This window comes from Uloborus diversus, chromosome 9 (genome assembly GCF_026930045.1).
Source record: "Uloborus diversus isolate 005 chromosome 9, Udiv.v.3.1, whole genome shotgun sequence".
Classification (NCBI taxonomy): Eukaryota; Metazoa; Arthropoda; class Arachnida; order Araneae; family Uloboridae; genus Uloborus; species Uloborus diversus.
The window spans coordinates 37,083,501-37,100,606 of record NC_072739.1 but is presented as its reverse complement, the minus strand read 5'-3'; the positions used below and the strand labels follow the sequence as shown (position 1 = coordinate 37,100,606).

Sequence of the window (17,106 nt, the reverse complement as noted above, 5' to 3'; positions counted from 1 at the left end):
CCTAAAAACGACACTTAAAACTATTTTTAATGATGTTTGCGAGAACTGCGGAAGGGGAGGAGGGGGGGGACTCCTTGGGAAGTTTTTCGAACTTGTAACTTCAAAAAGGCTGTTTTAGACGATCTTTGGTAACATAAATGGGATGAGAGGCTTAGGGGCCCGTCACAGGCAATTTTTAAAAATTTAACTTCCAGAAACTCAATTGCTGATAAATTTCAAGAATGTAATTAAAAGAAGGAATCCACGATTTTACTGTGACATTTTTTTTTGAAATTGAGTTCTAAAAACAAAATTTAAGAGTCTTTAATGATGGTGAAGGTGTGTTCTTCTGAAAGATTTTTTTTGAATTTTCAGTCCTAAATACGCTTAGCTACCAAAAATTGGTCTCACAAACACATACAAAGATATATATTTTTTGGAAATGGTCAAACTTATTGATCTATTGAGCATACAAAATTCGAGAATTTTCATGGATAGAAAACTTATGTTATAGATATTGAAGAAAGTAAAAATGGTTTATGAAAAATAGGTAACATAAGATATCAAACTGCTCTACTTCCATCCAGTGCTCGAAATTAGCGGTCGTTAGTCGTATTTTGCAACTGTAAATTTCATTTTGACGACCGCGATTTGAAACGTAGTCGTCACTGTGACGCCTAGCTTTCCCCCTATTGTCTCCAAAAACATCTGCGTGCGTTGCGATCGCGGAAAATTTCCTGGAAGTATCGCTTTCAGTCGGAAAAGCTTGAACAATTCCCCCCCCCCCCCTTGCTTCGCCCGCGAACTGTAGCAGCCAGTGTCATCGCAAGCACACCCCTCCATTCCTCCTCTTTCTGGAGTAATCTTTTCTCCCCTTTGTTCCCTTAGTGTTGTTTACCCCCGATCGCCCCACCCCTCCAAAACCGGACGCATCTCAGGGTTGTTTGAGCAGATAGTCTGATCTTTTTCATGTTTCAAGTTCGACCCCCCGTCGTAACACGAACGCACGGCGAGCACGAGGATTCCTTTTTTTCACAGAGGATTTCGCTCATCTTTTTTTCTTTCTTTTTTTTAATCATCGCTACCATCATTTTTTAGTTGTTGAAAATATGAGTAAACGTAACTTAAAGTCATATTTTACGCCACTAAATATTAGCAGAAATAAACGGCCAAGGATTGCCGATGAAGTCGAAATAGAAAAAAATAATGACGAAGTAGATGCGACCTCTAAATGTACACGGTAAAGTGTCAACGCTGCCACTTTCATCAAGTGGCAAAAGCAGTCTTCTTGGTTGGAAAGAAAGGGTGAAGACCTGATGGTATGTAAAGTCTGTAAAGATTTTGGAAAAAAAGAAGATACTGGATTCATCGATGGTTGTCCTACTGCAAGATTCGAAACAATAATTTGTTTTCTCGTTGATTAGTGCAAGCGGTTCATTCGCTTTTTTTATTTTTATTATTATTTTTAAAGATATTTATTAAACTGCGCTTAATTGTTTTTCAAAACACATCATAAATGCAATTTTCAATACTGAACACGTTCTTCTCGGAATAATAGTTCCGGTGTTTGATATTGCAATCCTTTTGCATCATGCCGATATTATAATACTTTTAAAATATAGAATTTGTTTTTACATATGCTATCTTTAGGTTAGCTTTTTTCTTTTTTATTTTAATTTATAACATTATTTTTTCAATACATGCGGACAATGAACACGTGCTTTGCGGGAAGTTTATTTTCGCTTTTGACCTTTCAATCCTTTTGAATCTTGTAAATATATTAATATTATTTGGCAATTGGACACATGACACTTCAGATTAACTTGTTTTCTGCGTTTGTTTTTCTTTTTGATGAATAAATTTATTTTCGAAATCATTCCAACACTAAACTTTTACTTTGTGGAAAATTGCGTATCGTGTTCGAGATTGCAATCCTTTTGCATCTTGTCAATGTTTTAATACTTTTAAAATCTAGAAGTTATTTTTACATATGCTACCTTTAGGTTAGCTTATTTGCTTTTTTATTTTAATTTATAATATATTATTTTTTCAAAACATGCGGACAATGAGCACGTGCTTTGTGAGAAATTTATTCTCGTTTTGGACCTTTCAATCCTTTTGCATCTTGTAAGTAAATATATTAATATTTTGACAGTTAGTCGCATGACCCTCAGATTAACTTATTTTCTGCGTTTGTTTTTCTTTTAAATGAATAAAAATTTTTCAAAATCATTCCAACACTAAACTTGTTTTTACTTAGTGGAAAATTGCGTATTGTGTTCGAGATTGCAATCCTTTTGCATCTTGTCAATGTTTTAATACTTTTAAAATCTAGAATTCGTTTTTACATATGCTACCTTTAGGTTAGCTTATTTTCTTTTTTATTTTAATTTATAATATATTATTTTTTTCAAAACATGCGGACAATGAGCACGTGCTTTGCGGGAGTGTATTCTCGCTTTTGACCTTTCAATCCTTTTGCATCTTGTAAATATATTAATATTTTTTGACAATTAGTCGCATGCCACTTCAGATTAACTTATTTTCTGCATTTGTTTTTCTTTTTAATGAATAAATTTATTTTCGAAATCATTCCAACACTAAACTTGTATATTCAGTAAATTACCGCCCATTAACCAGGGCTAAAGCAGAAATACGTGAAATACACCGCCAGCTCAGTCATTTCCAGCCGAGGACTGCAGTTTCGTGCTTATTAGCACTCATCAGCCCGGCATAGGAAAGAATGCCGGGCTGATGAGTGCTAATAAGCACGAAACTGCAGTCCTCGGCTGGAAGTGACTGAGCTGGCGGTGTATTTCACGTACTAAACTTGTACTTTGTGGAAAATTGCGTATCGTGTTCGAGATTGCAATCCTTTTGCATCTTGTCAATATTTTTAATACTTTTAAAATCTAGAATTTGTTTTTTTTTTTTTTTTTTTGGTTTTATGTCACTAAATTAAGTTAATAGTAATTATGATACTTGTATAAACTTAGCAGGTGATTTCAAAATGCATTATTTTAATGTATTGTACATATATATCAGCTTGTTTTCATGCATATTATAGTTTAGTATAAATTTCAGCATGTTATTGAACGCATTTGCAAATTGCAACCAAGTAAAGCATAACGGCACCTAAGAAAAAAATATTGGTTGCCAATGGCACCTAAGTAGCTGATGCTAATTTCGACCTCTGCTTCCATCAGCAGAGTCCAACATTTTTGAAAGTTTGGTAAAGATCATATAATGGTAAATTTTAAAAACTCATTTTAACTAGTATGTTGTGGCCATCACGAAACTTTCTTCTATATTTTTCTTTTTTTTTTTACTGATCCCTCCCCTTGCTTGACGAGGAAGCAATATTCCCAACAAAAACAAAATTACACATGCAAAAGCTTAACGACCATCCCAATGTCTGAATTATTGCAAAAGCAAAGCAAAGAGCGAAAATTGAAAGTTATTTTAAAAGCCTTGCTTGAATTAATTACAAATATTTTATTTGTTAACAAACATAAGATGGCAACAGTTAAGAATTTTAAGTCATTGAGATAATATTTCCGATCATTTCCATACAATTAAAATCATGAGAAATATGCAGACGACAATCTATTACGATTTATCTTTCTTATTGTTGCATTAATAAAGCTGTTTTTATTCAAAAAAAAAAATCAACATCTCTTGGAGCGATTGGCGACAAAATTGAACCAAAACCTGTTTACATATGGATTCACATAAATTCCAAATTTCAACCAGAACGTAGCATTACTTCTTGAGATAGGGCACTCACAATGGAAAAAAAGAACGGGCGATTGCGCTACCCCCCCCTTTTTAGCTGTTGACACCAAAATAAAATCAGCTCTTATACCCACTTAGAACTACTTGTCAAAAAAATTTTCTTTCATTCCGTTCATTATTTCTTGAGATACAGCAGTCACAATTGACGACAAAAAACGTTCTAAAGCTCAACCCCCGTTTGAGTTATTGACACCAAACTTGAATCAGCACCTGTTCCTGTTAATGGCAACATATGGACCAAATTTTGTTTGATTTCGCCAGTTACTTCCTGAGGAATAGCAAGCACACGTAACTCAAAAAACGTCCCATTGCTCCACCCCCCTTGGAGGAATTCGCGCCAAAAACCAATGGGCACAAGTTCACATAGCGGCACATATGTGTACCAAATTTCGTTCGATTTCATGTGGTAGTTTTTGCTGTAGAGCGGCTACAAAAAACTGGTCACACACAGACGTGACACACACACACACACAGACAGACAGACATTTTCCAAAAATAGTTGAAATGGACTCAGCACACCTCAAAACGTTCGAATCTGTCAAAATTTGAAATTCGAAAATTTGCACGAATCCAATACTTTTTTCTCTATTTTAGATATAGAAGAAAGTAGAAAAAGGTACAAAATATGAAAAAAAAAAAAAAAGGAAATATTCTTTAAAAAACTCAAAACTTGTTTGTAAAGAAAGTATATTGATATTGGCCAGTCAAGAGCTAAAAAAAAATATTTTAAAACTTAGTTTATTGATTTTTCTCGTTTTTGATGAATTCACGAAAGGCCGGAGCATATTGTGTCAAAATTCTTACAAAAACAAAAAAGATATTAAAAATGTTTTATATATAACATTTTCGATCCCCTCTTCATTGCTGTTAGACGTATTCATCATACAGCATTGTACTCACTCCATAGAAATCATGATATATTAAAATGAAATCAAACCATCGGAACCTTTTTTGCAACACATATTCCCATCACTAAGGTGGTCTTTGAAAAAGAGACACGGCTACTAAATTTTGGAAGGTGTATGTCAAAAAAGCATTATTCTTGCATCTCGTTGAATAAATTTATATATTTCTCTTTCCTCCAAAAGTTTCATTTTCGAAAAAAAAAAAAATCTCCCCCAAAAATTTGATGGCGCACCTTGTGCCATAATCCCCCCCTCCTCTGTGGGCACCCCTGTTAGTGCCAGATGCATGAAGAATTTGTCCTGACCTTCCAAAGGTCATGACTCCTGTTTAGGTAGGCATATGCAACTGTAACTTACATAAAAAGCCATGACCCCTTCGGCAGTTTTAGTTTCTTCCGTAATATTGCATGAACTTTTCTTTTTTTAGGCCCAAAAGTATTGATTTTCTGCATTGCTTTAATTGCGATTAATAAAGAATAAAGTAGGGGGAAAAAAAAAAACTTGGCTCATAAAAATGGGTAAGAACATTAGCAAAATTCAAAAATTTTGTCAATGTTCATTCAAATAAAAAGAATGTTAATGTTTTTAATGTCATTCAATGCAATTACTTTGGCAATTTTTTGAATGAAGATTTAATATCGAGAAAGATCAGTCTTGTGTGTGTGTGAACATTCTGAACTTAGTGTCTAAAACTGCCGTAAATTTTAATCTTTGAAACAATGTTTTATAGAAGCAACTAGTGGAACTCTTTTATAGAGATTTTTTTAAAAATCTGTTCTTGATTGTGTTGTTAACTTAATTCATTTTATATTTTGTTTATTTTAGCCCCTACCTAGATATTTTCATTCTTCTGTAGTAACTGATAACTATTTGATTGTCATTGGTGGCAGAGGCACCAGCAGTTTTGAAGACTCGATTCAACCATTTGCTTATACATTTTCTTGTAATTTATGGATTCCACTGACTGATGAGGGTATGATATTTTTGTTCTTTTTTTCAAACATTGTTCCTAGAATATTTTAGAGAATAGTTTGACAGCTGACTGTTGATTTTTTTCATGATATGAAATCAAAATTTCTTGAATTCTGAAAGCAATAAAGAATGATTATTGAACTGCTTGAAATTAAAAAATAAAGCAATTTTTCTCCAATAGATACCAGTAGTGATAAGTAATAAGAAATGGAATGCATGCAACAGAACTATTAATTTTTTCAAAATTTTTTTGTGTCTATTTCTTGAAGCATACCAACAGCCCAGTTACATCATCTCCAGACTGCAGTTTCTCTCTTGTTGTGGGTTCATCAGTTTGAAATGGTCATGTCCGAATTTAAGACAGATGTCCTATCATTATAGCTAAGATTATCTATGGGCTGTCAGTATTTGCTTGAGTTCTGCTGTAGCCCTGTTTATGGATGATAGCTTACAGCTTATATTCTTCTTAACCTTATATTATGGTCCTATCGTCAGTGAAAAGTTTTTAATTCATACTCAGTTACTTAAAACTTTAAACGCCACTCTATGTTCCAAATGTAAAATATTGAATTACTTCATAAAAATAGGACTGTTAGACATCACTTTACACAATGCAAGTAGAAATTTTTGAGAAAAATTTTTTTATCTAATATTTTGGGCATGTTCCCGTTTAGGAACATTGGCGTTTTACGTTAAGTTGGGAACATTGGCGTTTTATGTTAAGTTTTTTACTAAGACTTTTAATGGAATATGCTTTACGCTTGCTATGGCTACAGTTTTGTTATTTATGCAGGAGAATTTGGCACGGAGAAAAGAGATTTGTTCTCGGAAAGAGCAAAAAGAGAGATGGGTGCTGCACTCGTAGTTAACGGTAAAAGCTGATTAACAAACGATTAAAATAACGGTAAAAAGATTTTAAATAATTATTGGAAAATACAAATGAAGTCTCAATTATATTTCGAACGAGACTGTCTCTGTTTCGAAAGGGAAAAAAAAAAGTTTGTAGGCTTCCCAGGGGACGGACAAAATCTGCTCGCGGGCCGGATCCGGCCTGCGGGCCGTAGCTTGGAGAGGCGGGGGGGGGGGGGGGCATGCTCTAGAATATCAAAATGCTTAAGCATTAAAAAAAAAATCTATACATTTTTTAATCTGTCTCTGAAAATCGGTAACAAAGCACATTTTTGTGAATTTTTGTAGAAAACAGTAATTTTAAATTAGGGTATTTCAAATTTCAAATCAGGTCGATTTTTGTCAATAAATAGAAATAAAATTAAGTCCTTACAAGCGAAACTTTATTTTTTTACAATTTTTTTTTTAAAAGTTGATGTTCCCATTTGGGAACATTGGCGCTTAAAAGGTTAATTCAGTTTGAATTTTTAAATTTAAGATATCTCACTAAAAGGTTTTTTTGAAGCATAAACAGTACTTGAAAAATTGCAGTGCTTTTGAAATAGTTTTTTTTAACTTTATTTTACTGAGACTGATCCAGGTTTTTTCTGATGAACTTGCACTAACAAGATTGTACAATATCTATACTACAATTTACTTCGAATATATAATGTATATATGTATATGAGTCTCAAAGACAGGCCAAGACTCTGAACCAGCACTCTCCCTGCCTCAGGTCCAAGGAACTGCTTAACTTGAGCAGGAATGAGATCAAGAAGTCTGTTGCGTTACTAACTGGACACTGCTCTCTTAATAGGGGTCATTCCATGTCAACCAATCAACCAATCACTCAAAATGACCATCTCGGATTTTCATGAAACTTTCAGGGACATTCTAAATCTGTTTGACATTCTAAATTTGGTTAATGAGTTATTAATTTTTTAAATGTGTAAAAACTCACATTTTTTTACTCATCTGTTGTGCTTAAAAATGCTACAATTTTAGTTCTATGGGGTCAATACAGTTGGTTAACAGCTCATTTTAAAGAAAATTGCATGAGCTTTAATTTGACATACAACTTGCATATTTCTCTTAAATTTTTAATATTTTTTTAAAATTTAAAATTTAAATTTTTGTAAAGTTAGTGTATTTTAAAAATTTTGAAAAAAATATAGGTTTTTTAATATGTTTTAATAAATACATCCTAAGAATTTCAGAGTGGGGACATGATGGGATCAGCAGTTATAGCAAATAATGCAATGACACTTTTATGTATATATATATATATATATATATATATATATATATATATATATATATATATATATATATATATATATATATATATATATATATATGTGTGTGTGCGTGTGTGTTTTTTTTATTAGACATTTTTTTAGATTATTTTCTTTTACTTTTTAAAATTACTTTTATTTTAAATTTTCTTTAAAATTATTTTTTAATTTTATTTTTAACTAAGCAATTTCTAATTTGGCAACATTTTATTTCAAAATTATAATATAAATTAAAATATAATTGAAAATGAAATGCATTAAAACCATTTAAAGAACAGGCTGATCATGCAGCAGCTTGTTTACACACGTGTTGAAACACTCCCTGACATGTTCAAACAGGTGTGTGACGCATTAAGTCCAATAGCTGAAGGAAGCTGTTCATTCTTATTCTGGCTTTCAAATAGTAAAGTAGGTTGTGTTTAATGTATTGATAATTGTGCTTTTTAAAATTTTGCTTAATTGTTTGTTTTTCAATAGATGTTCTCGTATTTTAATAGTTATAAAAGTTGATTATTTTAAAAGATTTTTGTGCAAATTTTCAAGAGTGCTTATTGGAATTTAATAATGACCTTTTAACCAAGCTTTAAAGAAAAAAAAAAAACATGACTGAAGCAGGGACTTCAAAACTTATTTCTTTGTACTGCTGCAATCCATTTAAGAAGCCTGTACATGACTATTACAAGAAAAATTTAAGAACTGTGAGTAATAATGTATCAAAGCATCATAAGGAAGTAATTGAATGCTATAAAATATGTGATACTTGCTGCAAAGCTGTACAAAAATTACCTTAGGTACCTCAGATTATAAAGAAAGTTCAGATGAAGCTCTGAGTGAAACAGATCATGAGACTGAAATTTCAACTCCAGAAAAGTCTAAAGCTATTGAAATTTTAAATGAAAGTCTTGGAGTAATTGATGAAACTCCCATAAAAAAAAATGTTCGTCTTAGTGAAAAGAAGTACCCCCAGACAAAATTAACTAAGATCACTGAAGTTTTAGGAACTCAATTATTTGCATAAAATACACCGCCAGCTCAGTCAATTCCAGCCGAGGACTGCAGTTTCGTGCTTATTAGCACTCATCAGCCCGGCATAGGAGTGACTGAGCTGGAGGTGGAAAACCTCTTAAAGAAGCCTAGAGTGCCAAACAAACTGGTTTGGCACTCTAGGCTTCTTTAGGTATTTTTATGTATCGAATTCTACTTTGTGTTTATACATTTCAAAATTACGTCCTCGAAGTTTCTGTGCTAGTTCTGTTTACCAAAAGATTCAGATAACCAAAATTTAAGATTTTTTTGAAATTTAAAGGTTTTTTAATTAATTGAACTATTCATAGTTTTACTACAAAATGTTTATAATATTATTAAAAAAACAAAAACATGTATATTTTGAAATAAATTTAAATTGTTAAAAATAGTTTTGTGCATCTAAAAAAGTATTTTTATTTATTTATTGTTTTTTTAATTTTTAAACAAAAATGCTAAGTAGCACCATTGCATTATTTGCTATAACTGCTGATCCCATCATGTCCCCACTCTGAAATTTTTAGGATGTATTTATTAAAACATATTAAAAAACATATATTTTTTAAGACACTAACTTTAAAAAAATTTAAATTTTAAAATTAAAAAAAAATATATTAAAAATTTAAGAGAAATATGCAAGTTGTATGTCAAATTAAAGCTCATGCAATTCTCTTTAAAATGAGCTGTTAACCAACTGTATTGACCCCATAGAACTAAAATTGTAGCATTTTTAAGCACAACAGATGAGTAAAAATACGTGAGTTTTTACACATTTAAAAAATTAATAACTCATTTACCAAAAAAGATAGATTTTTTAAAAAAGTAGATCTGAATTTAGAATGTCAAACAGTATAATCCCTGAAATTTTCATGAAAATCTGAGATGGTAAATTTGAAAATAATTTTTTTTTGGTTGATTTGACATGGGCACCTTAATCTGATGGGTGTTACCGACAACCCTTCATGTAGAGGATGTCATATGGCTGATGAAAGCTCAATTCATGTGCTATGTGAATGTGACTTCTACTCTGTATAAAGATTTAAGCACTTGGGATACCACTATGTAGATCCCGGGGAACTGCCTAAAATTTCGTTTAGGCAACTGCTGAGATTTATTTCTGTTACTGGGCTCCTTTAGTAGCATAAGCGGGGATAGTACAATAGATCTGTGGTCTTGGTGCTCGCGTTGGTTTCAAGTGCTCCCCTTTTCACTTCATACTTCATACTTTCAGAGTTGTGTATTTATGTAAAAAAGAATCCATGTTAGCCTTCCCTTATATTTTTTCCTCCTAATTTTTTACAGGAATAGAAGTTGTCGGCAATTGGCCAAAACAATTAAATGGCGCTTCAGCTGCTATAGCTGATGAAGAAATCTATTTTTATGGTGGAACTGAAGGAAGTCTCTTGAAACTAACCCTACCTAGTGACATTTGTGCTTTGTATTCAACAAGTCGTATTGGATGCATTCAGCAGACTGGCTGTGCTTTCTGTTCACTTTTTGATAATGGGATGAATCAATCCTTTTGTTATGCACAAGATAAATATGTGGAAAGCAGGTAAGTTAACTCCATAATTTAATTGATGATCGTAAATTAGTGAATTTTCTCAGAAGCGCTCACAACGTTTCTGGGCAAAAAAAAAAAAAAAAAAAAATTGAACTTTGACATTTTGAATTCAAATTATGTTTTTTGCAATCACGAGTGTGTGTGTATGTAGGCGTGTGTTTGTGTGTGGGTAGTAGGGTGTATGTGTAGGTGTCTGTATGTATGCGTGTGTGTAGGTGTATGTGTGTGAGGGTAGTTGTGTGTATGTGTTTATGTGTGTTGGTGTCTGTATATGTTTGTGTTTGTAGGTGTATGTGTAAAGGTAGGCAAGTAAGTGACGCAACCTCTTCTCCTTCTTTTTCTTCTTTATATGAGGTATATGTTGCACTCCAACAAGTGACTTTATCTCTATTGATCCGTAAAAGTTCTTTGTCTTCTAAAAAGAGTGAAACATACTTAAATGACAGTTGGCCACTTGCCAATATAAACTGGAAAACAAAGTCCAGGGAGAAATGTTAATCATGCAAGGCTTCAGAATGAGAGCCCAAACCAAACAACAAAAGAACAGAAAACAGGAAAGGGAAGGAACATGGCTTGAAAACAGCCATGAGCGAGGGAGCAACGAAAATCAAAGATTGATAGCCAAGAGAAAGGCCAAGAGACATGACGGCAAGCGTTTGGAGCCTTGAGCAGCAAAGAAAATATAAGAAAAGGACAAGGGGACACACCCCATGCATGCACGTAAACAATCTCTTTCTCTGTGATACTTCCTACAAACTAGGAGCGTGTGGTCCACAGTGTTATATTGCAAGTTAAGCACAAGGGGGAGTTACTTAGCTTGATGCGAAAAAGATTTTGTTTCGTGAAAGTTGTGCGGGTACCGGCTCTAGAAAGAAGGACATCTTCATATCTGTTTTTTTAAGTGTCAGGTGTGCACTGTTCTTGTAGCCATTCAAGTGGTTATAATTAGCAGAATATTTTGAACTGTTCCAACTCGAGATCATTCTGTCATGGAATTTTGTCTTCTGTTTTTAAATGAGGTCTTTGGACGAAATCCAATTAAGAATTTTATTTTCCCCATGTCCCTGATTAGCCAAACTATCGGCAATTTCGTTTGCTTCGATTCCAACATGAGCAGAAGTCCAGACGAATTCGAAGACGTGTCCGCTATTTGTGTGTTTGTTTATCGCTTGGCAAATCATTGTTATAATATGAGGGGATTTATTATTGGCTCCTTTAAGTGAGGTTAGAATTGACAAACTGTCAGTTAGGAAAACTACTTTCCTTCCAGAATTTCCGAATCTGCTGGTGATCAGCCAAAGTGCGAGCCCTTCTGCCATGAATATTGAGTTCACATTAGAAATTTTTCCCTTGACCGTGTGTTATAAATGCCGATGGAAGTAGAGTTACTTGTTTTGGAAGCATCTGATGAGATAACTTGGCAATTTGACCAGTGGGCATTGCTGTATTCATTGAAAGCTTTACTAATGAGATGACGAGGCATATTAGCATCTTGAAAAGGGAGAGATCTGACTTTGATTTTAGTATTTTCAAGATTGACTGTGACCGCAACACAAAGAGGAATGAGTTGGCTTGAGTATATGTTGAGGTTTTGTAACAGGCTCTTTTTCCATATACCTAGAGGGGTTTTCCCGAATATGGCAGGAACCTTTTTGATTTCATAGGATAGTAGCATATTCCTTACGGGTGAATAATTTCCATTGGCAACTTGTCTGATGTAAAAGATTTCAGACAATAGGTCCTGGCTTAGGTTGCAAGCCATAACCTTGGCCTCCATCAGCAAAACAGGGATAGGAGTAAACCTGGGAAGTCAGGTAGCAATCCAAATGGCTGTATGGTACATTATATCAATTTTCTTCTTGTTAGTGTTGGAGCACGAGGAGTATATATGGCATCCAAAATTAATAATACTCTTGATACAGCTGTTAGCAATATTAATAAGGTCTCTGGACGTGGCTCCCCATCTATTGGATGCAATTACTTTGAAAACTGTGATGTACTTGAGCACTTTTTGTGATAGGAAATTAATATGGGAACTTAAGGTTAAATTATTATTAAAGTAAATACCCAAAATTCTAGCCTCTTCCCTCCAGTCAATTGAAGTATTATTAATGGCTAGTCTTCTGTCAGGTTTCTTCTTTTTATTTGAAAAATTTATAGCAATTCATTTTTCCGGCACTATTTCTATGTGCCATGTCTTGCACCATGAATGAACTTGGACTAGGACCTCTTGTATATAATTTTGGACTGTCAGGGCCAGAACCCATTAAAAATATGTCGTCGGCATACGTGAAATACCTGACATTTTTGAAGAATAGTTGGCAGAGATCATGAATATAAATTTGGAAAAGAAAAGGACTTAAGATCGATCCTTGAGGAACACCCCTGGAATACATCAGTTTGGAAGATAACTTGCCTCTCCGTCGGACTTGCGTGTACCTATTGGTAATGAAATTATAGATCCAGTGCTCGGTCTTGCCATGAATGCCAATTCGGAACATCTTCCAGATCAGCCCATCATGCCAGACCGAGTTGTAAGCACCTTTAAGATCAAGCGCAACCAAAAAAATGTATAGACCTTCATTTCTAGCTCTAAAAATCTCATGATGAATCGCAGTAAGAATGACTTCGCAACTTCTGAATGGCAGGAATCCATATTGGTTTGGGGGAAAAATGTTCATTTGTATACTAAAATTAATTAATCTGGACAGGATCATTCTTTCAATAGTTTTGGCAAAGGTAGATGTAAGAGAGATGGGTCTGTAGGATTGAGTGTCATCTCTGCTCTTCCCTTTTTTGGGAATTGGAATAATATGCGCAATTTTGAATAAGTTCGGAACTTCCCTCTTCTCTCGGAGATTATTAATTATATCGAGAATTTTCATTCAGTTGTTTTGGTTGATCCCTTTAAGAGCTTTAGATGAGATCTTGTCCGGCCCAGGGGCCGAATTGCGGTTCCTATTAATTGCTTCATTTAGCTCATTTATTTTGAAGGAATGGTCTGCAGCTGCTGCTAAAATCCAGGGGAATTAACATGTAAATTTTCTGGTGCATACAGTCGACTCCCGCTACAACGCAATCCAACTTATGCGAAGTGGCTATAAAGCGATTTTTTTTCACCAGTGAAGAATTTTAGACATAACGCGAATTCCTCGCGTGCAACATGAAAATTTTCGGAAGGGAATCGCGGTATGTAAGTATCGTCTTTGTTATTGGCTACTAATTTTTTTTTTCATGAATGGACTTTCATCCCTTTAGCATCACTGAGAGCTGAAGTTTCCACACTGTAGTAGTCTGATACATCTCTTACATAAATAACTATTCCTCATTTTCCATTTTTTCTTCATTCTAAATGTGAAAGTTATTGAAATATAGTGATACTCGAGCGCTGTTTCATTTTGTGAAGATAGAAAGAAAAAGAGAAGGTTTCTGACAATTAAAGAAAAGCTACAGATTCTGTGTTTGAACAACTGTAAAATGTGTCGAAGGTAACACGACTATTAGGTGTGAGTGAATCTCCCATATGTACAACTAAAAATCAAGAAAAGGAAATCCGTAAAAGTTCACCGAGTAATATCTAATCAAATTGCAAAAAATATAAAAATAGAAGCTGCTCTTGTATTGTGAATTTAAGAAACCTGAAAGAGGGGTGTTCCCATAGGTGTAAATGTTACAAAAGAACTACTGAAGCAACTGTATTATGTATTTCAAAATACATAAGAACAACGGTTTGATCACGCCGCATAAATCATCATCATCTTCACTTTTTTAAGTTACAAATACCATTACTGGATCTACTGTACAGTAAAACTATAGTGCATTTGTTTTACTTTCTACATACTTTACGTATCGTACTGGTTTATTTTATGTTTTTCTTTCCCATTGATCATTGATTTTGTACACTGTAGCAGTATTTTATGTTGAATAAAACTTTTTTTTAAAATTTAATATACAATTAAAATTCAATTTTTTATGTAAGAAACAGTAATGTATAGCTAAGAAATGGTTTTTAAAAGTTTGAGGTGGTGTTTACAAGTGTCTAAAATAATTGCGTACGTTTATAAAAGTTTTTACACGTACCCTTTTCTACAACGCGAAATTTCGACTTACGTGAGGATTCTTGGAACGCATCCCTCGCATAAGTTTGGACTCGACTGTATACTGAAATGCAAACACATTAGCTTGGGTCCAATGGTGAATATAGCTCTCCAGCTCTTGTTTTGATGATGAAATGGGAAACTTTTTCTTCGAATGTACGATTGTTAAGACTTTTAATAATTTTGTACAGGCTATGGTTTTTCTTTGCCCTGATCATGGTCTTATTCCAGAAATTTCTTCTAAGGCAGTTAATAATCTTTTTAGTTTGGCTCCGGTTTGTTTATATTTTTTCCAAGCTTCGAAATTTAAGGATTTTTTTGCAATTCGATGAAACATTCTTTTTTCCCAAGAAGGAAGTTGCATTCACGATTCCACCACGGATTGTTGCCGTTAATTTTGGTAGGTTCCATTTTGCTATTATCAAAAAGGATTTTTTCCAAGGCCTCATTGAGGGAGTTAATATTATGCTTATCTGTGTTGTTAAGATGATTGTTGATGTCCTTATTGAAATTCTGCCAGTTGGTTTTCCATATTTTTTGACTATAGCTCCCAAGATGTGGAATATTGATTTTTATGGGGTGATGGTCACTATCAAACGAGTTCGGATGAACTTCGTAGGATAAAAGGTTGTACAGATCCGAGGACATTATTGTAAGATCAAGGAGAGCCGGTTTATTATTATTAGAGTAATACGTGGGAGTGGAGCAGTTTAAAAGAGCCATATTGTTGTCAGTTATCCAGTCTATAAGAGTTTCGGCACCTTGGGAGCTATTTTCACTCCCGAGGGAGGTATGGTGAATGTTACAGTCTCCTGGAGGAAAGGAGGTGTAAGTAACTGTTTGAAGTTATTAAGCCATGTTGTATTCCATTTGCCGGCCGGAGAGTAAATATTGAAAATTTTTAAATTTTTTTCCTTAATAAAGCACTCAACTCCTAATACTTTGTTTTGTGAGCTAGGAAGATGGAGATCAATTTTTTTTGCAGAAATATTTTTATTAATTGCCATGATCAAACCCCCTCCAGGGCGGTTGTCCCTGTCCCTACGAAATATAATCTTATCATAAATATGAAAATTTGACTTTTTTTAAAGAAAGTTTCCTGACCACTAAAATGTCAGCATTAAGAAAATAGTTATTGTGTAGCCAGGTACGCTTGTTGGAAATACTTCTCGCATTCCATTGAATCAAATAGCTACCCGCCATGAGCAAAAAACAGAAGAACCCGAAATGAAACAAAAAGAACCAAGATGCACCCAAAAAGTCCACGACAAGCCATTATGAAACCCGGGAAGAACCTGGCCCTTCGGCCTCAAATTCCATCGGGTTCTCGTTATGATGGGCAGAATCACCCTTTTGCCTTTTGCTAATATTCCTGTCGAGACTTTTATCAATTGATTGACTTTTATTTTTTTCCCCACACTATTCACAACCCCTTGCATCATCTTCATAACGTTATCCTTTATCTGAATCATACATTGCTCCATCGCAACCTCAATTGTTTTTTGCAACTCCATAAATTTAAGCAGAACCTCTGACATTACTCTGCTTTCCAGCTTCTCCATATTATCCCTTATTGCTTTGTCAAGTTCTTCTTTCGTTATATACATTCTTTCTTCACTCTTCTTTATAGCCTCCGTGTACCAGCTTTCTTTGTTAAGTCTTCTTTTAGCTTCGCTAATGCTTAGGTGGTTAGGGCATTTATATTCCATAACTGCCATTTCCTTAATTCTATTTGGACATGAATTGAAGTTTGCTAGGTGTGCTTCTCTGCAGTTAATACATTTAGGGGGAAATGGACAAATTTCCTCTTTGTGACGGTCTCCACAATTTATACATTTTTTATCAGTGTTACATTTGCTGATTACATGATGAGAGGAAAAACAGTTACCGCACTGACGTGGTTTATCGATAAATATATCAACCTTCTTCCTCATCATGAAAAATTTCACTTGATCATGCATTCTGTAGCCTATCATCATCACTAACACTAGCTCTGTGGGAGTTTATCCTGGGGAGCATTTTTAAGGAACCGACGGGCTTCAATTATTCTTATTTTGTTTTCGACCTCCGGCGCAACCTGGAGACTGTTTTCGCTGTAGGAGCAGCATCATGAGGCCGGCCGACCGTGGTGCTGCAGAGGGAGGCGGGGAAAAATAAAATCATAGGAATTCAAAACTGTCAAGTGAGAACAATAAGCAATCGTGATTGCTCATTAAAAAAAAAGAGTTCTCAGTACAAAGAAAAAAAGTCTTGCTGTTGGATTGCTTAAGCAATTTCAAACAAAATGAAAAGATTAATAATGACCAATTACTTAAAACTGCTATCAATGCTGTTATTTGCTGAAATTACCTTTAGGAGCAATGACAAATTAAGAAAATGATGAACATTTTGAATTGATTTAATTTTCAAATTTCAGTTCAAATCAGACATACTGCAGTTAAATTATTAAAAAGTTTTTGCCCTCCCCCCCACCCACTCTCCTCCACAAACTTTTCATGATATCATTCAGCATCATTGGGTCTATCTGCTGAATGACAACATTAAACATTCTCTTCTTAATCTCACATCAGTGCCTCAAAGGAGCCTTA

The 17,106-nt window shown here is 34.1% G+C and overlaps 1 protein-coding gene across 1 annotated transcript in view; it reads left to right on the top strand.

Moving 5' to 3' along the window:
- LOC129230161 (multiple epidermal growth factor-like domains protein 8) overlaps positions 1-17,106 on the top strand; it is a 119,828-nt gene that overhangs the window by 74,572 nt on the left and 28,150 nt on the right. The window contains exons 23-24 of the mRNA XM_054864563.1: positions 5,505-5,652; positions 10,160-10,412. Of these exons, the coding sequence (XP_054720538.1) occupies positions 5,505-5,652; positions 10,160-10,412 (401 nt within the window). The remainder of the gene's footprint in view (positions 1-5,504; positions 5,653-10,159; positions 10,413-17,106) is intronic.